At 40.2% G+C, this 25,680-nt stretch overlaps 1 protein-coding gene across 4 annotated transcripts in view; it reads left to right on the forward strand.

Annotated features, from left to right (window-relative positions):
- The first annotated feature begins 399 nt into the window (after positions 1 to 399).
- The window catches only part of runx1t1 (RUNX1 partner transcriptional co-repressor 1), a 58,124-nt gene continuing 32,843 nt past the window's right edge, over positions 400 to 25,680 (forward strand). For 2 of the 4 annotated variants that reach the window (XM_051873100.1, XM_051873102.1), the window contains exon 1: positions 401 to 855. In XM_051873100.1, the coding sequence (XP_051729060.1) occupies positions 828 to 855 (28 nt within the window). In that variant the 5' untranslated portion in view covers positions 401 to 827. Of the gene's footprint in view, positions 856 to 20,637; positions 21,024 to 25,680 lie in introns of those variants that run through there. The other 2 variants (XM_051873101.1, XM_051873103.1) reach the window with 2 other exon arrangements.

The following is a 25,680-nucleotide window of genomic DNA, read 5'->3' on the forward strand; positions in this document are numbered from 1 at the left end:
TTGGAAGTTTCCACCTCAGAGTAAAAACAAGTAATTGCAATTTTATTTCCTCTACCTCTATTTCTCACATTTTTTTATTTTTTACTCTGAAGTGGAAATGGCTTCCGTAGTAGCCTATTTAGTGCTGTCCTAACAGATGTTTATACTAGGTGTAAACAGAGCCTATGGACCAGTGTTTGCCTGAAGACACAGCAAGCTGTGTGACAGAGAGACGACAACAAACCTTATCCATTATTATCCCATCCTTTTTTTTCCATATAATCTCGTTTGGCCCGCTCTATATGCTGTTTATCCCATAAACCTGTACATATTTATATTAATGCCTGTTGTGTCAGGTCCCACCCACCGCTAGAGAAAGCCCCGCCTACTCTGCACCTGGGTTTCCCGCCGAAGCTCGCCGACTAGAGGCAAAGTACCACAGCTTCTCCAAGCAGCCGGGCGAGCGATAGAGGCTCTTCGGAAGAAACCGTTTTCATCACTTCTTCGCTGTTCTCGAAATATTCCTGACTCTTGTCGCACACCAGGATCAAACGTTTTCGTGTGTTTCGTTGTTCATGTACTCGGACAGTTGAAGGAAAACGCCGCACTAAATGAGTTGAGCTCGAGACACACACAGCATCATCCGCTTGTCAGGTTGAGCTTCATCCGAGCCTCGAGCTCACTGCCCTTCAGCACACTGGAGCGTTTCTAGAGCTGTGCCCTGGAGTTTGACGGACACATTTTCTTCTTCGTCTTGGAAGTACACGTTTAGGACTGAGAAACATCACTAATATATCGACCGGAGTCGAGGACAGGAAATTAATTTTTCTTTCACAACGCCGTTACGCATGGTGGGAATTTCTACCTCTTTTCAGTGTAAGTCGCGCAGTTATCTTCATCTTTTTTTTCTCGTGATATCAGATGAATACTTACTACTAGTCTTTAGCCACTGTTATTAATTTTATTAGAATGTTTTATTGTGCATTTGGGTAAATGACAAGCACTTTATTATTTTTCTTTCACAGAAAATTGTATTAATATTCTGTTTTGCCTACATTGCTTAATTTAATATTGTTCACAACGTAAAGCGTGTATCACCAACAATAAATATTAATTTGCAGTTAATACAATTTCCTCTAAAAAGTTAAATGGTTAAATGTAATGGTTCACTGCTGTAAATCTTAACAAATTTGACGTTTAACAGGGTTTGACTGCGTTTAACTCTAATCGTAAACAATGAATAAACAACGCGCATACAAAGCGTTTTATCTCATGTTACGCGTATTAATTTCATCTAAATTTCATATAATGATAACATTTTTCTCACTTTTATTCTGTAACTAAAGGAACAGATTGTGTAAGAGGGGGGAAAAGGCTGTATTTGTCGCTGTAGATTGTAATACTGTATTAAGATTTTTCTCTGTCTACAATCTCACGTGCTCAGTAAATTCATTATCTTAGAGTTTATAGCCTTGCAAATCCAACACAACACTAGAGGTCTTTGTGTATGAATTTTAATGCAGCTTTTAGATTTATTATTCGTCATTTTCTTTTTCATAAGAATGTTTTTATAACAGGCATTTAACTTTATTTCTACAACAATTCATCATAACATCCATAATAATATATAAAGTCAACCAGTCAAACATTAACTGACCATCAGCATATCATCTGTTGACCGAATGCAATATCACCTCCGTCTATAAACACATTAAGGGTCTCTAATAAGCTTGAGGATTGTTTCTGGCCAGTCTGCGAGCTTCTCGCGCGCTGCAAATTCGATCAAATCAAATGTTTGATTACAAGCACAGGTAAACATCTGGTGTGAGACAGGCAGAAAATTGTGACAACCACAGTGGATTTAAAAATCTTGATGAATCAAGTGTGAGAAGACACGTTTGACAATTGGGATATCACTTTGGATTAAGAAGCTGCGTTAATTGTGATAGAACAATCAGTCAAACAGTGATATAATTTGAGAAGATTCATTTACAATTGTGATGTCGCATTTGACAAGTGTGATATCACATCGGATTAAGATAATGTGTTCAACAATTGTGATATTAAATTTATTGAACAGATCCATTGACAATTGTGATGTCACACAAAATTGACAAGATGTGTCTGACAATTGTGATATCACAGTTGATTGAGAAGCTGTATTGACAACTGTGACATCACAATGGATTGAGAAGATGCGCTTATCAATTGTGATTGAGCCAGCTTTTTAAAAGCTGCTCCCGTCACAATTGTCAAGCTCATCTTCTCAATCCATCGTGATGTGAATAGTCCACTCTCGGCGCTTAAGCTCTCTCTTGACTGAAGAGTTGAGTTTCTGAAGTTTAAGGCTTGGTGGTTAAAATGAAAATGAAATGGACGATTTTTTTCCATTGCTCTCAGGGGCAGTCCATGTGTGTATTTAAGGCAAAAAACAAAAAAGATGCTCTCTGATGAAAAATGTTCGTTCTCACAGCTCGTGTTGCTCATGCCACAGATTTATGCATTTTTTTAAACAATCCGAGTTGTCTTGTACACATTCTCATTGTTCTTGTTCAAGTAGATCTCAAGTAGATTGACATTTTATTTTCTGAAAGGCATCATATATATAATTGTGTATATATATATATATATATATATATATATATATAATGATTCAGAAAATGGAGGCATGATTTGGACATCACCTCATTAAAGTCATTGCCCTCTGTTCCTGTCAACATGAGATTCGAATAGGAGACCAAGGGACAGTGCAGGTAGTGAACATACCTTGATTAAAGGCAAACATGGCGTATGGTGGCTGGAGGTGAGAGTTCGGTAAGCGATAAGCACTGTGTGTGTGTGTGTGTGTGTGTGTTTGAAGCCAGCATTAGCAGGCAGCAACATCCTCTGGCTGAGGCCATCTGCACAGCCACCAGCCTGCCTGCCTCACACCTGTTCCCCTCTCCTCCACTCCCACTGGCCTCACACGGGTCAAACGCATGAAACCAGACACTGCCACAGCATAATGAAGAGATGACTCGGCTGCCCACACTAACACGCACAGCTGTGTGCGAGAGAGAGATATGGAAATACTCGTCCATTACTTTCGAATATATCTGGGAGATGTTTACTTGTATTGGTTTAAGCCTATATTTTATTTAATAAATATATTCTGAATGGATGATGCATCATGCATCACTAGAATTAATTAGCCATGCATTAAAAAATATTATCTTTTTTGTTTTGGTCGTGTTCATGAAAGACGAGCATTGCATGTTCCTCCACTGATAAATGTGCTTCTCATTTACCTTGAACACAGAGCAGCGTAAAAACATTTGTAGTTAAGTGCTTACTATGTATTTTAAATGACGAACAGCAGAGGTTCTGGCCGAAAGCCAAGCGTGTTATCATTGCAGTAACTCATTTCATTAGTGATGTCATTAACCCCATACATAAACTGGCAGACATTCTCACCAGACACTTGCACAAATACACAGCATGTCTCGTTGCTTCACAATTTCTCTTTCATGCGCATTTAAATCAAAAACACGCTCTTTGTGCGTAAGGATACAGAAACACACACTGTAAATTTTGCAGTGTGTGCAAAAAGGTCTAATCTGACAGACCATATAATTTCTCTGGATGAATAAAATTGTAATAACAAAAGAGAAGAAAAACGAGCAAGTTCAGTTACACGACATCAGCCAAGTGCATTATATGCGCTCTTAATGTTTCAGCTCTTAAGGGAAACATTCCAAAAATGCATTAGCGGTATTTCACTCACATCTCTTTCCATTGAGCTATATCATGTATGAGGCTCTTTATATTCATTGAGGGCTACTGTTGGACTTGCTGACACACTCAATCTTGCGCTGTAAATAAGCGATGTGAGTTGTTGGGATTTGTCAGAGGGGAGAAAGGCCCCTTATTTGCGAGGGCTGTAGATTTGACTCGACATGAGTCTCTGTGGAGAGCGGGCCATGAATGATTGAGGCCGCCACCATCTCCCAGAATCCATGCCTCGGATCGATAGGGGGCATAATGGCTACAAATTTTTCAACGAGGGGAATTTAGCGTGTGGTTATTGGATTTCATAAAGCATGAAAGTATAATGTGAGAGAAGAGGATGAGTGGTTTTTATTGTATGGTGGGGCTGGAGTGTACAATATAATGAGGCAATATAAAGTCAAGGGGGATGTGTAAGAATTTACATGGGGCTTTTTTACAAATCAAATTCATCCTAGATATTAATTTGTAAAAACGTATGGGATAAAAACAATCCAAGTTGGATTTAAATGTTTGCCCAACCTGCTGGGTAGTTTTATTTAACTCAACTATTGTTTAAAAATTACTGTATTGCGTGCTTAAAATAAACCCAAAATATGTTGGAAATTAACATTTATTAATAAGTTTAATGAATAATAATTAAACAATAAAGACTTATTAAATTGCTTATTAATAAATGTTCACTTTTTGATCATTATTGTTGCCTTTAGTAATTATGTGTCTGATTTTTAATTTCCAACCTATTTTGGGTTCATTTTAAGCCAGCCATATAGTAATTTTTAAACAGTTGGTTTAATTGAAACTGCCCTGCCCACGCAAACATTTAACCCAACATTTTTTTTAGAGTATATATATTGTATTTATAGTAAACTAAATGCATTTGTGGTGTCTTAAAGCAACAGAAGGATTCCTATAAAGTTGGATCTAAATGTGCAGTGATGGGGTCTATTTGAACCTGAGCCGTCTTTGTGGTCCAGACCAGGGTTAACTAAACAAACCACTGCTCCAGCTGACAGGTGTCCAGGCTGCCCAGCCTTGCTCACTATCTGTCTTCCTCTCTCATTCACTCTCTCACTCTCTCTCTGTTAATCCAAGATTCTCTTGCCAATTAACTTCTCTTTCTCTCCCTTCCTCTCTTATTCCAACACATACTCTTTTTCACTCACATCTATCAGCCGCACTCACACACATACACAAATGCAGTCACGCGCACCCTAAACTACCTCTCTGTCTTCTGTCTCTGTCTCTCTCTCGCTCTCTCTCTCTCCCCCTCTGTTTATTTTCCTGCCTCCATCTGGACCAGGCTGATATTGTAATCGCCCTAATGCACATTGCCTTCCCCTTAGACACACACACAATGTGCCATCCTGACAAGCCCCTTTATATTTCAGATAAGCCGGGGATGTGTGTTTAATGAATACAAAGCCGCGGTGTGTCGCCGTGCACTCTGCCAGAAGGTAATCTTATTGAATAGGTGCTTTTCAGCGATGCAGAAGACGATAGCGGTGCAGGAGTGAAGATGTAACCTGTTATCTCATGCCTCCTCTATTTTCCCGTCATAGAATTTACATTTAAAGATTAGCTGTAAAAGGGTAAAAGATTCAGGGTGGTGAAGGTGTCAGGATGGGTATGTGTGTGTGTCGAGTGGTGGGGGGGGGGAATGGAATGGTCGAAGGGAGCATGACTTTAGCAGAAAGGAGTGAAGGAGAAAAAACACAGGGTCTGTCGTACAGGCTGTATCTGGCCTGCGTTTCAGCCTTGCGGCATCGCTATCTCTCTCCAGACCGACTCTCTGCTCCCTGGGAACAGAGATTAGCACATTGTTATCTGTAATTGGGTTTTGTCTGTGGATTCAAGGGCTGCTTTTGCCAAGGAGAAGGTGAGAATGGCACATGACCAACATTACGCTTTGGCGTATCAGTGTAAATGCATGATTGATGGAGAATATGGACTGTGTAATGGCTTCATTAGGGTTTACTTCTTTTTATGAGGTAACAATTGCTAAGGGATGGACTCGGCTCTTGCTGAAAGTCTATAAAGCTCCTCCATAAAAAAGGGTGTTCGTCAGTGACAAACTGCTAAAGAGACATCAGAAAAATCCTTTTTGGTTATCCTTTTGCTTCTTTTACAGTTGCTAGGGTTGGGCGGTATGACCAAAGTCTTTCATGTAACATAATAAAGTAATTTTGCAGGAATTTCAACAAAAAAATGATTTATATATATTAATTAACCATGTCATAATGCATTTTATTAAATAATAAATCTTTATTATTATTTTTTTACAATGGCCGATACAGGAGTTGTCTTAGATTGACACCACCCAAAAGCAAAAACCTTTTCATTTGATCGATTCCATTGTACCTTTAATTACTTAACGAATGAGTGGCACTTCAACTTATTTGATTATTTTCCTTGATGCAAATCAAATGATTCTTAATAGTAATAGTAATTTTTACCGAAACCGGTTACTTTGTGTGCATGAAATAGAAGCTGGCACAGTCAAAATGTGTCATTAAAAAAGTGCTAAACATCACTGTTTTGGTCAATGATTTTGGCCCTTCAAAACTATTCAAAATGAAACAGATTTTTTTTTTTTTTCTGGCTGAATATTTTTGCTTTCCAAAAGATTCAAAACAGAAATACTAACATTATAAAAACAGATCATTCTGACTAAATCAGATCTGGGCTGTTGTGAATAAAAATATATTATGTCAGAAATACACCCAAATGAATGGGAATCAAATCGAAATTTGAATCAAACCAAATCTAATTGAATTTGGGAAATCTGTATCTATACCCAGCCCTACTTACAGCTATTACTGCATTCTCAGTTTACATGGAGCACAGATGCATTAAGGACTACCTTTTTTCTGAAATTTATGGGATCAGAGTGGGAATCTGTCAGCTGTATCTGTTCAGTCACTAATGTTTGATTCATGGGCCGCTCACGCCCATTAATTTTGATTTATGGATTCTGATATTTATTTATGAAAAGGGCACCCACTCGAGTGCCGCCTCTGTGGCCCAGTAAAGAGGAGTGTAATTAAGATTTGTTTTGAGCCTAGAGGCTCAACTCCTTCAAGAGCTATGGATCAATAGGCAGAGACAGTAGACCCCTGTGTGTTCACTACACATATTGACACGCTCAGTCAATTAGAGCTCCCGAGAAAAGGAGAGAGCAAGCGAGCAGAAAGACGGCGAGAACAAGATGGATCGGTAGAATTGTACTCAACGCTCGTACGGTCTGAATAAATGGAAAATAATGTAGTATGCAATTGTGTAACACAGTGATTTTCCAAAGCACACAATGCCATATGGTGTGCATTCATTATAACGTCTATAGATTCTTACACGGCTAGAGAAAATAACACCTGGTATTCAATAGCTTCTTCATAAACTGAGTATACAGACTATTTCAAAAAGCACTGGGGTGTGTGTGTGTTTTGTTGTCTTTGAATTAGTCCAAATTGTATTGAGGCTATAGTTTGGGCTTCCTGTTGTTGGCAGTTAGTGTCACAGACACTGTGGTGGGACAATAGCTCTGTGGTGTAGCACACTAGAAGATTGTGTTGTAGTTGAACGATCAGCAGGTGCCTTCGGGATAAACGCTCTGTGTCAATTATTTCTAGAAGAGGTGATTCATAAGACGGGGCTGAAGTGTAGAAGTAGAGGAAGACAGCGCATGGGGGAGCAGGTAAAGAGGAGCATGGGCCTGGGTGGATGAACCTCTTCGTTTTCAATGCGGCTTCGCATAAAAGAGTCATTTTGTTAAACGTCGTTGCATCTAAGCTTTTGTTATCCATGAATAGCGGGGGCACCCCTGGTGCATTAAAAGTGTTTGGAGCTGCAGAACAAATGGAGAATTGGGCTGAATTACTTGACATTATCTCCCCATGTTACCATCATCGCCATTGGAACGACTAAAGGAGCCGCTTTAACACAAAAGTCAAAATATACCAACATATGAACACTGAAGAAAAAGATGATAATGCATTGATTACTCAATCGCTTTTTTAAACATAATGCTTTTTTCCCCATGCTGAATTACGGCAGCTAAGACAGCACCAGTGGAAGTTTCCTGACAAACGTGCTTCATCTGATAAGACTCTTGTATGCAGACTTCATAGAAGCTGTGAAATGAGAATGAACCTTGTCTCAGATCCTGTTTATGGCCGTATGGATGTGAGTGTGTTTTTTTAAAACAGCTGGGAAGGAATTCACCCTGCCAGGAGCCATTCCTGGTCACTCAGGACTTCCGCCATTAGCAGCACGGCTCCACTGCACGCACATGACCACAGAATGAACCCACAGATGGGCACTGGTCTCAGCTGCCACAGACCTCCAACATGTCAGTCACATTTCAAACTCCTCTGAAATAAGATATTGAAGAAAATCATCAAAGCAGATCAAGTCGAGATAAATGAATTAGTCTTCATGGTTATGTGACTTGTGTGCTGTAGTTATGGAGGAGCGGTTCATTATGGATCAATAGGGTCTGAGTTGAGGGGATCGGGAGAGGAGAGCAGTGATCCGTGCCACTTCAGTTTGTGTGTCATTAATCTTTATGTGTGGGGCACAGCCTCTAAGGACCTGAGATTCTGCCTGCAAGTTTGAATTAATGATGCACCAATTAATTAATAAAATAATTTAATGTTATGGCTTATATTAGAATTCGGTATTATGTCTATAAATGAAAAGTAATGCATTAAATACTAAAATCAATCGTTATAAATGCTACAAGTGAATTTAGGCATCACAACATTATAATGCACAGTATGAAAAATTAATATTCGTTTTGCGCTTTGCTAACAATTACATTAAACGGTCTTGTTAAATTATTAATGTTAGAGATAGAGATAGAGATAAAGATTAACTTTAAGCGAGTGTTTTAAATTTAAATCTAAAAATAGACAAAATGAGCATGCACAATTAAATATCCAATATCGATTGATAAATTAAAAATCTCTAATCACCTACACTGTAAAAAGAATTGTTGGTTTAACTTAAAGTACGTTACCTGGTTGCCTTAAAATTTTGAGTTCATTGAAATTAAAAATTTGAGTTAATACAATGAAGGCAATTGGTATAATCAACAGAAACTCAAAATATTATGTTATCTGAACTACATTAATTATCTAAGTTGATTTGACAAAAGAAAAAATGTTATGATAACAAATCATGAAAATAATTTTTTACAGTGTAATAGCTGATAAGGTACTGATATATTATGTGCCCTTAATTTGTATTTAGGTGGACAATGATATTGACTATTATGATGCATTTGGATTTACAGTTGAAAAATGCCAACATAAAATCAACATTTCTTGGAATTGATTTTTTAATGAATATTCCTGGTTTAATGTGGCTTATCAGTGCATGTTATTCCAAAGGAATAATCTTTCATAAAAATGTAAAAACTTTACACCTTTTCAGGGACGATATTGCTTTCCTGCTGAAATCACCAAGGTCGTGCGGATTATTGAATAATGTTAACCAGAAGGCAAATAGCAATTTAGGCATTGTTTGAGTCCCGCTCAAAATTTTTTTTTGCAGTTTATTCTTTGATATTCTACACCACATATGTTGCAAATGCCATTTTATGTTGACTTTAAGACTTCTAATTGCATGAGTCCCGATGAAGTGGTGATTTTTTTGTATTTTTTCAGTTTGGCAGAAAGGTTTCTGAACAACGTATCCAAGCATATAAAGGGGTGCGTATGGATTGGAATGGCACTATGTGGTATTTCATTGCGCTGTGGTCTCTCTCTGATTTATTCCTTTCAAAATACATTTCAGCGCCAGTTTTTTAAATAGCCTCACGTTGCGGCGAGTGGCGCAGCTATGGCAAAATCAAGACCCCTTTCCGAAAGGGAAGGGGTCTCAAGGAGCAATAAAATGGCAGAGCGTATAAATCCATCTTGCCTTATAAGGTCAGAAATGTTTTAAGTTGTTTCAGGACAGTTGTGTGTGCCAGTAATTGTTCTCCCATCTGTCTTAATGTGTCTTTATCAACATCTGGTTTTGTAAGCTATACTTCAGTAACAAGTATCCGTTATGTGTCAAGGGTTCCCAGTCCTGCTAGCGCGATTAGCCTAGCCTTGACTACCGCTCTGAGTGCAGCTGCATATGATTGCCATTACTCCATACCATTGACAAAATGTAATAACTTTTCAGGGGAAAGATGTGTGCATGTGACTGTTTTTCTTCTTCTCTTCACTTTTTCCATAACTGTAAAGAATTATTTTGGTCTGGTTTTAATGTTCCCCCTGTGACTGGACAAATTACTGGCTCGCAGGACATTTAGGGCTGCATGAGTGAAACGTGAATGGCTCATCCCTCTAAGCACAGCCCTGTCTGCACCTCCCTGCATACCTTACCAACAGAGAAAGCAAGAGAGACGAGAAAAGAAGATGCGTCTGTAACAAACCCATCCCCTCCTCCGAAGCTCGGGGCTCAGAAACGTGCGCACACTTTGGCAGCGATGCAAAGATATGATCTTAATCTGCTATTTCCTCTTTGGCAGTATTAAATTGTCCACATAATAATTCACAGCTGCACTGGGATCAAATATAATGGTGCAGCTGTAATTTTATGTTCGCGAATTTTAACTGTTCTTTCTCTCTCACCGTCTCCCTTCAGCCCCTCCTCCTCCCGGCACCATATGGGAGATGCTGCTACAGTCATATGAAAGGGGTTTGTGCGTACGATATGGCACAGCGTTATATGCAGTTGAAGCCTCCTCGATGGTTAGATTGTGTTGCAGTTGTGCGCAGTGTAGCATGCCCTCTCAATAGAGGGATTAGGAGCTTGTCATGGTTTCATTCACCCTGAGACACTTAATTCCAAACATTTCCATCCTCCAGAGACCTAATCACATCTAGAATTTGCGTTGGCCAAGTTACGCTCTGAATGCTCACCCTTGTATAGCTACCTACAGCTATGCCTGCGGTATTTTTGTTAGCAGTAAGCAAAACAATATATTTTTAAGTTGACTACTAGTCAGAGGATTGTCTGAATGACTAGTTGAGTAATTGGTCTTAAAGAGTTGGTTCACCCAAAAATTTTAAATTCTGTCATCATTTACCCTCATGTCATTTCAAACCTCTATGACTTTCTTATTTTGAAATAAAAGATGCTAAAGATATTAAAACCAAAATTCAGCAAGGTCCAATCGTGTTATTTTAGTGTTATTTATATGCTACTGTTAAAGTATTTGTTCATATTTTTAGAGCTTTTGTCTTTTTTTTTTTTTTATTATTTTCTTATATTTCTATATAGCTTAAATGTATTTTTATTTCAGTTTTTGTTTAAGTAATTTTAGTATTTCAATGTAAACTTATTTCACTTACTGTTCATGTCATTTTTATATTGACACATTTTTCTGAATATTTTTTTTTTGTTCCAGAGAACAAAGTCACACAGGTTTAGAAGACTTGAGAGAGTAAATGATGACAGAATTTTCATTTTTGGATCAACTATCCCTTTAAAAAGTCCTTTACCGTTGGTTCTAGGTTCACCTGACCCGATCAAACATACTATGCAAACCATTTAAAGGGATAGTTTACCCAAAAAATGAAAATGATCCCATGATTTACTCACCCACAAGCCATCCTAGGTGTATATGACTATCTTCTTTCAGATGAACACAATTGGAGATATATTTAAAAATATCCTTGCTCCTCCAAGCTTTAAAATGGTTGTGAATGGGGGGCCACATTTTGAAGCCAAAAAAAATGCATCCATTCATAATAAAAATAATCCATATGACTCCAGGGGGTTAATAAAGCTCTTCTGAAGTGAAGCAATGTGTTTTTGTAAGAAAAATATCCTATTTAAAGCTTTATACATTAAAATAACTAAAATAACTTCCGGTGGACGACTGTACGTATACTGTGCAAGTCAACTTGCACCAAATGAGTAACCCGTGACGCGATGTATGATGAAGGATGTAGGAGTAGCGTAAGCTTAGAAGCCTCTCGCGGTTTAAACAAATAGGGCTGGGCAACAAACTCAAGCTCCTCTTCTCTTATATTGAAATCCTCCACTACCATTATAAAGCTTGAAGGAACAAGGATATTTTTAAATATATCTCTGTGTTCGTCTGAAAGAACATAGTCATATACACCTAGGAGGGTGATTAAATCATGGGATAATTTTCATTTTTGGGTGAACTAACTCTTTAAAGCACAGTTTATCTAACAGTTAAAGCACAGTATGCTAATGAAAGTACCACTGCTAAAATAACTAACAGAAAAAAGATAGACCTCCCAAATCGTTTAGTCAGTTGTTAGACAACTAATCGACCATTGTGATCCTTTCTTATTTTTAATACGGTGTCCAGATATATCCTGGGGTGATTCGCCACCATCATTGTGCACAGCATGGAAGCGTGGAAGATGGCACTCGTCACTGGTCCTTCTGGACACAGCCTCCCTGAGCACTTATTGCCAAAGAGATGATTTGTCATGCACGGCCTCAGGCTATTGCTTTTAATGACAGTGTAAACGGAAAAGTCGGCGGCTGATTAGAGAGCATGCACACACAGCATGCTTATTCAGATCTCACTTTTGGCTCCCGTCTGGTGCTCCCTGTCACTCCGCGCCAAACACGATTCTCTTAAAAGGCCCCTTGCATCAGCTGAGCGCTGGAGGCGCCTGTATGTGTGTGCGTATGCATTTGTGCGCAAGATGGATTAATGCTATAAACAGAGAGTTGGATTTATCTGCGATTGGCACCACGTTTTTCTCCACGCAGGATTTGGAGCCCGAAGAGGAGGAGAGAGAAGAGAATGCCTTTATTCAAAACAACTGTTTGTGAGTAATTAACATATGAAAGGAAGCTTACAGTCTGGCAAATCCCTGCACTTGTTTTCAATTATTTATCCACATTCTGGGAGGGGGGAAGGGGGTGATGGAGGTGGGTGTCGATCGTGGAGGGAGGGTGGTGGGTTATCTGGAGCCATGAAAAGAAAAGTGATTTTTTTCTCTCTCTAACACAACCAGAGGGCCTCTGGGAATATGCTATCAGACATGATGAGATGAAAATGGAGTTAAGCCAAAGAGTGGATTATGAGTCGATGATGAGTGGACAGTAAAATGGAATCAGAGTGGACTAGAATTCCAGAGCTACATGATTATTGGATACACCTTGACTCGTGCTTGCCGTCCCCCTGAGAGAACGAGGCATTGATCTGACAGAGTCGGACGCCGCCGAGCAAAACGGATGGGAAAGACAAGGGGCCGGGGCTACAACTGACCTCAGGACACAAGGAACAACAAAGATAAAGAGAAAAGGACTGGATGGAATAAAGTTTTCACAGGCATTTGTCAGGGTGGGGCCTTCCTGTGTTCAACGATGCCACAGGCTGGAGATTGATGGGAAGGGCTGCAGGCCAGGACTATATCAGCACCGAGCAGGACCAGTCTGGACGTGGCAGAGGAAACCAGAGGGAGGAGGAGATCAGGCAATCCTGTAAGAGACCAGAGAGAGAGAGAAGATTGAGAGTGGAGCTCAGAGCGATTGAACAGACGTAAAGTCACTGTGCCAGATGCCACAAACTAAAAAAGCAGGAAGAAGTGAGGGAGGAATGAAACAGGAGGAGATGGTCTGTACAGCGGCACATTCAGAAGCATCACATAGTATCATGTTTTAATGTGCAGATTTGATTCACTCTTGCAAGCTGTGCTTGTTCGCCCCTAATCACTAGCTTTATTTATGATGGGCTGTGGAATAATGTTATAATCAGATCGTCTCGTTTATGGATAACGCAGGCTGTAATGTTATACTTATACATTATACAGAGCAACATAACTTTACAGATTCATGTCTTTTTTATTAGTGTGATGGTGCAAACCAATGCAAAATGTTTCAGTAGAAATGTTGCATTTGTAGTAGGAGCATGTAGCTGGAGGCTATAGAGAGTTCGATTAACTCCTGCTGTCCTCATTCTCGCAGATCTTACTTGTTCAAAGACGTCTGCTTCTGTGCATGCCGTTCATTTCAGACTCTGACTTTGGAGTGCTTGACAGTGTTATTGATCTGCTCTCTGCATCTTGATCTCTTGAGTTTCAGCAGAGGGATTGTTTGAGTTTTTTTTTTTTTTTTTTCTAAAACACTTTTAATAGCACATAGTTGTGTTGATGTGGAAATGTGTTCACTACCCGCAATTCACATTGCACGTGTCTGTGTTTACTTCACTGCCCTAATGTTATGGATTTTTAGCTGTCTCCAGACTGAAAAATGACTTACTGAATTACTTGGCAAATCCCAGAATCACTGGAAATGTATATTTGATTAAACATATTAATAAAAAAAAATGTCTGTCTGTCACCAATGTTGATTTTTTTAAAATTTAAATAAGTATAAATAAAATAAATAATAAAATATAGTGTCCAGAGAGATATTGATATTTTTTATCATGATAAAGATAAATGTAATTTTATCATAACATAAAATATACACAAAATTAGAGAACATATTGTTACATTTTTTGTTTACATCAGTAATAATATTTGACAAGACAACATATTCTTTATGTATATATATGGCTGTTGGTAGATTTGGTAGGAAATATTACAATAAGAAAAAACATACTGTATATATTATAAATACTGTAAATTGCTGATATATTTTTTTCTGTCACTAAATTATTTGGGAACGAGAGTGTACACAACACAGTAAATATATGTTGTGTATAATTATATAGTGCTTTATATTTGTCAGGTAAGTCTAACAGTATTCAGGTACATAAATTGAATAATCAAATGTAAAATAACACTGCATAGTCTTCACTGTATAAATTAAATATAATTAATCTGTGTTAAAACTACAAAAGTGATTTTTCTCTTTGTGTTTTGTTGTTTGATTAACATTCATGACACAGAAAGTAGCAGGGGCTTCTGTCACTTTAAGACCGAATGCGCAGATCCAAAATAATGTTACACATCCGGTTTTCTTTCTCACTTGTTTAGTTCACCTAAGCCATAAGCAACTGTGTTTACGAGGATACTCAATGTTTTACGTGCATTGGATTACGTCCATTTAAGCATAAATAGACACGGAAGAGCATGGCATTCAGTGTTCACATGCATCTGTGCAGCTCTGTGTGTGTGTGTGTGCACAGAAAACAGCCGTACGTTCAGAATTGAGCTCTATTTTGCATTTTCATGAGCTCAAATGGTTTAAAGTCACTTAAATATTTAAACTGACAGGACCTAAAGCACGTTCAAATGATAAACTTTCATTGTATGATGGTCAAACTTTGCAGTTTATCTGAGAATCACATGGATTTTAAACCGTGGTGTCTGGTCCGTACGGATTAATGTTCCCTATACTTGACATCGCACATTGTGATATCAATGCTAAAACGATATATCGTGCAGCCCTAATATAAAGTGAGAAAAACTCTTTCCCTTTTTTCCCCTCTTTTAACAAAACTTATTATTTGCATTTCTTTATTCAGGTGGTGAGGCTCTTATGTCCCTGGCTTTTCTTGGCTGATAGAGGAATGTAAACCCTGAATTGAGTGAAGAAGTTGTTTAGCCCCCTCTCTCCTTCAATGCCTCTCCTCTCCCGTCTCAGGCTTCATGCCATCTGTGGGTTTGATTTAGTGGCTAAGAGGCTTTCTGAGCAATGGACAAGTGATGTTAATAGCACACATATGCCAGAGGACTGTTTTAGTTTTACGGCTCTGACATGAGACGGTTTTTATTCAAGCGAGGCCGAGCATAACTCATCCACTGCTGCGCTGGTCGCCATATATTTTAATAACAGCAATGAGTTTCTCTTTTTATGTCCTCTGTATCTGTTTCTTTTTTTCTCTTTCTAGTAGTGGTGGTGACTTTATTTAGCATGTACTACACACACAAAAGCACCTCTGCAGGTTGACAGGCTGCTCACCTCACAACATATCTGCAGTGCCCGTTGTCATGGCAACTGCAGCAGCGGGCTTCTGGCGGTACTTTGTGGTCAGAGGTGTGCTGAAGTAGAGCAGTGCTGACCAGAGGGATGCTCGGGGTCTGCCCAGGACACCCAGGGTCAGCGTGCCACAGAAATGCAGCTCTGTCTGTCCTCACCTAGCTGGGGCTAGTGAATATTTCATGAGGATGCTGGGAGTGTTTAATCCTAATCTGTGAGTATAGAGTGTGGACATTTATGAAACCCATTCCATACCTTGAACGTTAAAGTGACGTGTGAAGGCCATGTATGGTAACCCATACTCGGGATTTGTCCTCTGCATTTAACCCATCCAAGTTAGTGCACAAACATTGGGAGTAGTGAGTAGTGAAGTCATACACAGTGCAAACAACACACCCAGAGCAGTGGGCAGCCATTATGCTGTGGCGCACAGGGACCGATTGGTGGTTAGGTGCCTTGGGGGTCAAGAGTCATTTACTGGAATCGAACTAGCAACCTTTGAGTTATGAGTCAGACTCGCTAACCATTAGGCCACGTCTGCTCCTTGAGGGACTTAGTATTGTGTAGAAAACAGAAATAGAGAAAGACATGAGGGTGAGTAAGTGATGACAGAAGTTTCGTTTTTGGGTGAACTATCCCAAAGGGGAGGAGCATGTATAACTTTATGAATGACGAGCATTCGATTTTTGTAGAAATCTGTGTAGTTTCTGCCATTAATTTAATTGCTGGGTGTTCCTCAAGAAGGGCAAGAGTGTGACGGATAGCGGCAGCTTGTTGATGCCCCAGCCAGGGCTTGCGGAAGCCTGATAGCAGGACCAACCTCTCGACCAGGACAGTGGAGGTCAGGCCATGAGCTCGCCCGCCCTCAGGGCTTTCCGACTCTAATTACCTGAGGAGCAAAACATCCCGGCCTGCCGGTGGGGGAAGAGTGTGTGAACGTGGGATATCTGGGCCGCGCAGTCCCGCAGCAGCGACATCCTGCCCGGGAAGGCCGGGCCCTGTCCGTCCTGGTTCCTGACAGTGGGCTATCTCTGCCGGGCCCATGGTTCCTTCCATTCTAAAGGCCATTGTGTGGAGAAGGGCTGGGCCAGGAATGACTGGTTCCTGTTGGGCTCGATCTCTCGCTCAGCCAGCTCCGGTCCCACTGACAGATTCCTCTTGTTTTGTTTTGCTCTCTCTCTTTTTGTGTTAGTCACTCATGAGGATACTGAAAGTAATGTCAGAACTGAGAAGAGGCTGCATTGTGCTGTTTCTTTCCTCTTTCCACAATATGTTTGTATTACATAATCTAAACATAAGCTGGGACAGCTGGTATCCTCACTTTTGAAAAAGTTGACAAAAACGTTCTAAAGCCGAAACATCTTTTTTTTTCTCTTCAGCATTTGCTGGTGAATCTGTCAGTGCGCATCTGGACTCGCCTCTGAAAACCGAACGGCTCGTGATCAGGATTTAGAAATGAGACGTAGGTGTTTTTGTTCGTTACCTAAATGCAGAGCCAGACACAATGAATCTGTCACACTGTACGTGTTTGTGTGTGCGTGTATGTGTGAAAATGTAATATCTGAAGTATGTATTACTAGCACCACCTAGTGTGCAAACACTAAAGGATGTAGGCATCTCTATCTTCATGTCCCTCTCTCTGTTATTATACAGACAAAAGGTATTAATCTCCATTGCCCAATGAAACATGCTCTGTTTTCTGCAATGAGAAAGAGTGGCTCAGCTGTCAGACGGTGCCTGGACTGGGCTGAGAGTCTGGCTCAGGTCCGAATGAGGGGGCTGATTTGTTACTGACGACATGCTTTTCATGAATCAGCACATTTCTCTTTCTAGAGTGAGCCGCACATACAGATGATACTTGGACACATTATAAAGACTGGAAAGCAGGATCATTCTGCCGTCACTGGGGGTGAGGAGGGGGGGTCTCTTTGGACCTGGCGACAGTTGTTCAAATTGATTGGTGTGCACTGTGTGCCACAGTGATGCTGAAAAGGTGGAGTGGGAAAATCATGAATAGCTGTGGAACACAGATCTGGCCCCGGCCCTCAGCCACAGCTTGCTCTGGGACTCGGGGACAGCAGAACGGACAGATGGCTCAGGACTGGACACACACACACACACTTGCTTTTTCTCTTCTTTTTTCATGCAGACCCTCAACACTAAGGTGGCTAAGAAAGCTATAGTGCTTTCACGATACACACAGAAACCAATAGTGATGCACCAAAATTTTGTTTATTGCTTTTTGATTTTTATCATATAGTACCATTTAGGTTGACAGGAAAGGAGAGGGTTAATGGGATTGCTGCATAACATAGGTCATCCATTCATAATATTTCCTGCATTATATAGACAATTTATCTGTGGCTTTATATTAAAACAAGTGCGAATTGACAGCACAAGATCAACATTTCCAACCTGTTTGAGTCTTCATATTTGTAGCATCTGCATGAGATGAAACACATCTTAAATATAATGTTAGCTGAGTACTTTTTTTGCTGTGTTTGCTTCTTGTATCCAGTGTTTTGCTCCTGCAAGGAAATCTTCATGTGGTTTCTGCTGTCTGTTGTGGCTGAGAAACATTTACACTGTGATTCGTACCCTCAGCCGTGCCCTTTGGGGTTTCCTTTGAGAGACATACTGGCTGATCTAATGATCGTCTTTTTTTCCCACAGTTCCTCCCTTCTTCCTCTTCTTCTCTTTTTCTGTCTCATTGCAGCCTCTCCAGCTCAGCCACCCTGCGTATGAGCAGATCATCAGAGAGCTCTAATGACTTCCAGCTGTGTGGAAGATAAAGCCCTTTGGTTTGGGTCGAGAAGTAGACTATGTACCCAAAAAAAAAAAAAAACTAATTTGGGCCCTTTTTTCAGCGTCAGCGTACCACAAAAGACACGTTTCCCCCTGTGTAACCTGGCCTGCAGCACAGGTCAAGGGGCTGAGCATGTGGGGACACTGCATGTGTGCAACTCCGTCCTGCTTTCCCAGTTGGGACCTTTGCAGGAATAGACCCTGCTGTAGAGGTATCTGTTTGGTCACTGGCTTTTTATGAAACTCTTAAGCCCGTCACAAAAAAAATCTGGCACTATTGATTCTTGGAATGCGAAAGAAGTGGAATCCCTTGAGCTCACAGTTTCCTCATTTTGCATTGTCTCGTTCCTGCTCTTTCAGTCTGTTAATGCAGCCAACTCTTAAAGCAGGCCTTTATCAAGCTGGGCTGGAAATATATTCTCTTCCTACCGGCTCTGAAAGGGTTGTCAGATTGGTTTAAGGGGAGGGAGGGGACGGAAGGGACCCACAGAAAAGCTTGAATATTTAGTTTGCTACGTTGCCTCTCAAAAAAATCATAGATGTAGCGGATTTTGAGAAATTTACTCGTTTAGAGGCTAGGGGAATTGATGAATCTGGCTTTGTGCTGAGTGGACATGAAGGTGTGTAAGTGCTGACAAAAAGGAAGTCGAAAGGACATTTTCTCACACACCCTATTGCAGGATATAAATGTAGCAAAGTTTTGTTTTATACCTTGTGGTAAGTGATCATCCTAGAATTGTTCGATTATGTTTACATTTCCTGAAAGAGCTTTACGAAGTTTCAAAGCGTTTCTTTCAGTATAGCAGTGTAATTTTTTCTTATACCTTGTTCCACAATTTGCCTTTTATGACTTTGATAACTGCACTGCATTCTGCTTCAGTATTTATAGCTGCAGGAAAAAGCAAATGAGGAATTCTAGCATTGTTGGAGGTTTGGTAATGTTCGTAATTTACAAGTGAATGCAACCTCTGCCAATTAAAACAAATCAACTTTGTTTGACGCTGTGCCAGTAAGAATTTTCAGAAAAGTCATTCTCTTTTTTTGCTTGTGATTGAACATTTAAGGTACAATTATCCCTATTGTATTATTACCCATCTCTGTGAGACAGTTTGGGTGGTGAATCTCACTGCCATTGGCATTTTAATGTTTCTTCGCTAGTGCTGTTTATCTCAAAAGTCACATTCGGTCCAACCCCCACAGTGGAGAGACAAGTTGGAGGCCAATGCAGAGAGAGAAGATCCACCACTAAATGTGCAAGAAGAACAAATCTGTCTCTCCACCCCTCATCCTTTCCCCCCCTCTCTCTCTCTCTCCTGAGTGTTTCCTCCACATGGAGCTCATCTGCTGTTTAAGGCGGCTAGGAGAAATGCCTTCAAGCTGACAGGGGCTGAAAGCCCAGACATATGTTAATCACATGCAGTGATGGCAGTCTGGGAGGGGAGAGAGAGAAACGGCAAATCTGAGAAAGAGAGCAGAAAAAGAACGTGTGCGAGGGGTGGGGGGAGGGGGGAAGAGCGCCACTCTAGAGACTTAAAACACAGCAGTAGAGGCAGATGCATGCCTTTGTTTGGACTCTCCAAATTGATTTTTCTTGGTTCTAATGAGGTTGTTCCCGCCGTTGCTTGCAAAAAAAAAAATGGTGGAGGGGGCTGATTGATGCAGGCAGTATGCCGGCATTTTGGATGGATCTAAAGCATTTAAGCATCCACACAGTACATTTTTAGGTGGATGAATCAGGAGGTTGATATGTGAATCTGATCATCTGGACATCACAAACATGAGCAAACATGCTGTTCACCTCAGATCTATATTTTTCATCAGCTATGAATGTAGTAGTAAAATATGAAGTGAATCTGGTTAAGCAGAAGCAGATGTGAATGAAATCAGATTGGCCAGTTGACCAGAAGAGGGTTGTTTTTGTAAGACTGCACTTAATTCAGAGCATATGAGAGGACAGATTCACAGCACAAATCTATCTTTCTGTCTATCTTTGTGTGTATATATGTATTTGTCTGTCATTCAGTTGTTCTATCTATCTATCTATCTATCTATCTATCTATCTATCTTTCTATCTATCTATTTCTTCCAACCCTCTGGCTTGTGCCCCCCCCCCCCCGCTCTCTCATACGCGTGCTGTGTTTTGTGTGGCTGCCGCACATCAGTTGGGAGGGGTCAGCGGAGGAGGCGGAGAGCGCGTGTGTGCTCGCATTTGCGTGCGCTCTAGCTGTCATTGTCTCAGTCTGCGGGCTCAGGGAGCAAGCGTGTGCAGGATAGCGCGAGGCCCCAGCGGCCACACGTGCCCTCGTTAGTGCAGGGCATCCCTGGAAGCAGAGCAGAACGAGAGGCAGGTCTCCATCTGTCCCTCTAAGGCTCTGAAAGCAGGAGGACAAGCTGCTCGACTCTCCCGTTTGGACCTGGTGTACCGGCCCTGGGGTCCTGTGCCACCCCCGTACCCCTCGCAGAGCACAGAAAGACGCAAAGAGACTTTGGTTACAGGGAAGCTGGTAGAAATACCCTGGATTATTTGATAAGATCATCTTCATCATCTATGATGCCAGGTGAGATTGGGAAGCTTTGATTGTGTGTGGGAAATTGTGCATGTGCGTTTTGAATGTAAATATTTTGTAAAATTTAGAATTAGACTATTTAAGGCAGCTTTTACTGATGTTTTTACATTTGTTGACTGCTCTTGGAAGAAATAAATGTGCACTAACTTTATTCAGATGATGCTATTTTTTAATATTTTCATTACAATTAATGAATTGAGTTATTTGAGATCTTAACTGACAGAGTTTTTGATATACAGTTGATGACTTTTTTTGATTAGCTTAGATGAATAGTATGTCTGTCTGTGCAAGGGAAACAGGGCTCAATAAGTATTGTTCAGGTCAGTAATTCACATTTCTTTCTTGTTTTCATTTTATTTCACATTAAATATTAAGTTTTTGGTGCCAAATGTTTATAATATGCTGCAAATTCTGCCTTTATAATATAACTTCATGATAGCTAAATCCATCCAATCCTGGAAAATTATCATTAAAACACAACTTTTGTACTTTTTACAACCTTTTTTCAGTAAGGCTTCCAAGACTATAACAAAGTCATTCTCTATGTTAGCCTTATAACTTCACCTCGGTCACTGATTTAAATCAGCACAATTTGCAACATTTCATTTATCACAGAAAATCAAACGTTTAGTATGCATTACATGAAATCTCAAATACAAGCCCAAGAATTGTAAGGTGTATTACCAATACAGCAATGGCCTGACAGTACATCAGCTGGCCTTAATCTTTCTCACATCCTTCTTTTTTGAGCCCTGTTCAGGAAGATCAGAGATCTGCTATAGAAACAGTAAAATCACTGTACAGGAGCATGAAAGTGAAGAAAGCAGACTGAAAGAAAGAAAATGAGAGAGGAGAGTTTCAGAGGGCAGCTGGCATGCTGTGTGTGTGCAGGCTGCAGGGAGATCTCAGTGCTGCTCTTCACAGATGGTGTTGTGAGACAAGCTCTGTTGGCACTGCTGCTCTCCTGTGTGCCATGGCCACTACCTCTCTGCCAGCCAACCCGTCTGGTGCCCACCTCTCTGACTCCCCCTCTCCATGTACCCAGACTCAACTTCTCTTTCTGTTTGTGTCTAAACGTGCAAGTGTAACATTGTTGGCTGTGTATTTGGCTCAGTGCAACTGTGGTGGCGTTTCAAAGTGGAGTTTGAGTTAATATCATATTCCGATTTTTTCTATGGATGGTTGCATCTCTACATTTGTGCTTTATTTAGGAATGGTATATATGGAGCAAAGTGTCTCTTTCATGTTTTTTCTTACAGAACGACGTTGCAGATTTTCAAATGGGCACTTGAAACGTGTTTGTTAACATTGGCCTTTGTGTACAGTGTGTGTTTGTGAATTGTGTGTGCATGTGTAGAATTGTTCTGGGAAGCTCTGGAGGAAGCAGCTGTAAGCAGGCGCGTGTGCCAGGTCAGGGACACTTGAGCAGAACTGACACTGGGTTATTTCGGACACCCATCTGCACTGGAGCTACCGTTCCTCCAGGCCGCCGCCACGGACAATCTGTTCACTCGCTGGCAGAGTGCCAAACACAGTGCCGTCCATCTGTGGCAGGGACTGAAGCTCTCAGTGCTGAGCTGAGCTTGGCTCCTTCCTCTCCGCCTGTAGTTTTATAGCTTTTTTTGTTAGCGAGAGTGTTTTCGTACAGTGTGTTTATAACGCATGTTCTCAGTTTGCAATAATAAGCTACTGTAATGAGATAAAGGTCATTCTGTTGGGTAATATAGAAACTTTTAGATAGCTTTTTTGTTACCTACAGTGTTTTCGTACAGTATATGTTTAACATTTCTTAGTTTGCAGTATTTCATTTGCAAGTTATGCTACTTCAACAAGGAAAATTTTCATTTCCTTGTGAGTATGGAAAAAAAGGCTAAGCGCCTGTACCTTTGTTACTTTTGTTTTGTTTTTGTTTTTTTAGTTAGCAGCAGTTTTCGGATGATGCGTTTTGATAAGTTGAAAGTTTCTTGGGTAGTATAGAAACAAGGCTAAATGTCCATATTTTTTTTTGTAAGCTAAAGTGTTTTTCACCACAAAAAAGTGTTTTTAATGTTGTGGTGTTTTTAATATGCTTTAAGACAAACCATGTGCAAATTCATAAGTCAACACCATTGTTGAGTATTTTCTCTTTAAAACTGCAGTGAACTAAAGACAGTTTCAAAAACGCAGTTTGGAACCACTGGTGTCTGTGACGTCACAAACTACCTTGTAACCAATCACGTCAACATGCCGGCTAGCTTTAGCATATCATTAGCTGACCGCACAAGGGAGTCTCAAAAGTTCCCGGTATATTTTTCTGTTGAAAAATTGGGTAGATTTAGCAATATAGCGGGTGTATTACAATGTTATGATGAACTATATGCCTTTATCCACTGACGTTCTAAGTTGTTCAAAGCATTTATAAGGATATTAAGTTTTAGAAGGCAGCTGTCTGACTCATAGATGGCGAATGGAAACATGGTTTGTGTAACATTAGCAACACATTATTAGCTGTTTGATAACATAGTCAAGCAAAAGGCTAATCATATTAATTACCGTTATGTGTCAGACGTTGTAAAGAGCATACCATTGTGCAGCGTTTACCTCAGTAAGTTGACCAAGTGGATCTCTGAGCTCGTGCGAGTGAGTGGAGGCGGGGCTAATTAGTATATTCACAGATCTTTGTATACTAAATGAAGCAAGGGTGTAGAGCTACATTCAAGCTATTTTAAAGCATGAAGAGTTTTTTTACAGGGGAAAAAATGTTTAAATATGTCATTTTGGTGATCAAAGATGAGTTTTAAGGGATAAAATTTATTGACTTACAGGGGGACTTTAAACATACTTTCTTAGTATACAATATTTCACTTGAAATTAAAGCTACTCTAACATGATACAAATAGTTTTCTTTGTTAGTTTGGAAACAAGGCTAAGCGCCTGTACCTTTTATAGGTTTTTGTGCATTATGCTTCTGTAACTAAAAAAAAAAATTTACTTTCCTTAAAAATTACCTTCTTCGTTCAATATTTTGCTTGAGGGTTAATCTATTGCAATGAAAAGTCATTTTTTGTATGATAACAACAGTAAGTGCCTGTATTTTTCCGTTATTTTTCTATCTATTCTTTTGTTAGCCAGTGTTTTTAACGATAGATAGCACTTTCGCAATATATTGATGGTGCATTATGGTACTTTAACAAAAAAAAAGGTAATTCTCTTGAGCAGTATAGAAAAAGGCTCTCGTCCTGTAGCCTTGTATATTTTTTGTTAGAGACCGTGTTTTTGTAAATTTTTTGATGCACTTTATCAGTTTGCAATATTTTACTTGTGTTATGCTGCTGTAATGAGATAAAGGTTGTTCTCTTAGGTAATATGAAAACAAGTAGTATATTTTTTCCTCTAGCTTTGTTACTGTTTTGTTAGAGACACTGTTTTTGGTACAACATGTTTCCCATGCAGTTTCCCTATTCTTTTGGTTAGTATGGCAACAAGGCTTTTGACCCAAGTTTAAGCATTAAAGACAGCCTCTCTAGAGTGTATTTAGTCATTAAGAAGCCACTCAGTAATGGCAGCCAATCGGTTGAGAGGCAGTCATTGCCTGGAGCTACGCCTCAGTTCCTTGTACTGAAAGCCATTAGCAAACTGTGGCCAGTGCCACAATCATGCGCGCACACACACAGAAAAGCGCTCAGGGTGGAAGTGCCCTGACGTTAGGTCATACTCCACCATCTCCTGCGTCTCCTGCCTGCCAGATGTGACTCGAACAATTTTTAAGGTCTCATGGAGGGAAGGAGGAGGAGGGAGGGAGAGAGAGATAGAGAAAGAGACAGTGTGTGTATGTGTGCAGTAATTGGGCAGGGGGTGGGGGGGTAGTTGTTTTCTGAATCTGTTTCTACTTAGTAAATCTCCATCCAGGACTGCGTTTCATAAATTGTCGACATATTTTTCTGCGCAGCGGACTTAACTCACTCTAATTTTGAACACATGGCTTCTGTCATGTGATATTTTCAAAACACTTGCAGACAGAGGTCCCAGCAGAAATAAACCGTCATTCTGCCGCCAGGGTCTTTCTTTTTTCTCGCAATCGCCTCCCCCCCCCCCCCCTCCTCTATGCCTGTCAGTTATTCTTTTATCACGTAGCTGTGTTTTCAGTTAGCGAGAGCAATATATTATTAGCTCACATCTTTGAGTGTAGTAAAATAGCGTTTTGTTAATGTAAAACATGAGCCTCTTTATTATCTGTCGAAAATTGATTTGGCATCCACCGCCGTGGGCTCGACTCGTCCTAGCATCAGAGACTTTGCCACGCTTTTGTTGCCAAGCGTGGAGAGACGTCCGTTCATAGCTGCCACAGCCAGTGAGAATAAGTGGCTGAAATGAATAAAGTGAATAAGTGGATAAAGGCCTACAATTTGCAGGTTTGAGTGGTGCTGAGGGCAATGAGCAGAGTGCAGAGGTAATTGCAGTCTGCTTGAACTGCAAGAGAGGACGGGAGCTGTATACGGTTATGGATGAAACATCTGACGTGTGTTTCTTAGAATTTTGAGAACTTCCAGGGCTCTCTGTGGGAACCTCATGAAGTTCTCTGGGCTCTTTCAATCTAGACTTCTGTTAGGTTGTCAGTAGTTGCAGATTGTTGATCGATATGGGTTATTTGGTGGCCAATATGTTGCTG

This window comes from Ctenopharyngodon idella, chromosome 19 (assembly GCF_019924925.1).
Source record: "Ctenopharyngodon idella isolate HZGC_01 chromosome 19, HZGC01, whole genome shotgun sequence".
Lineage (NCBI taxonomy): Eukaryota > Metazoa > Chordata > Actinopteri > Cypriniformes > Xenocyprididae > Ctenopharyngodon > Ctenopharyngodon idella.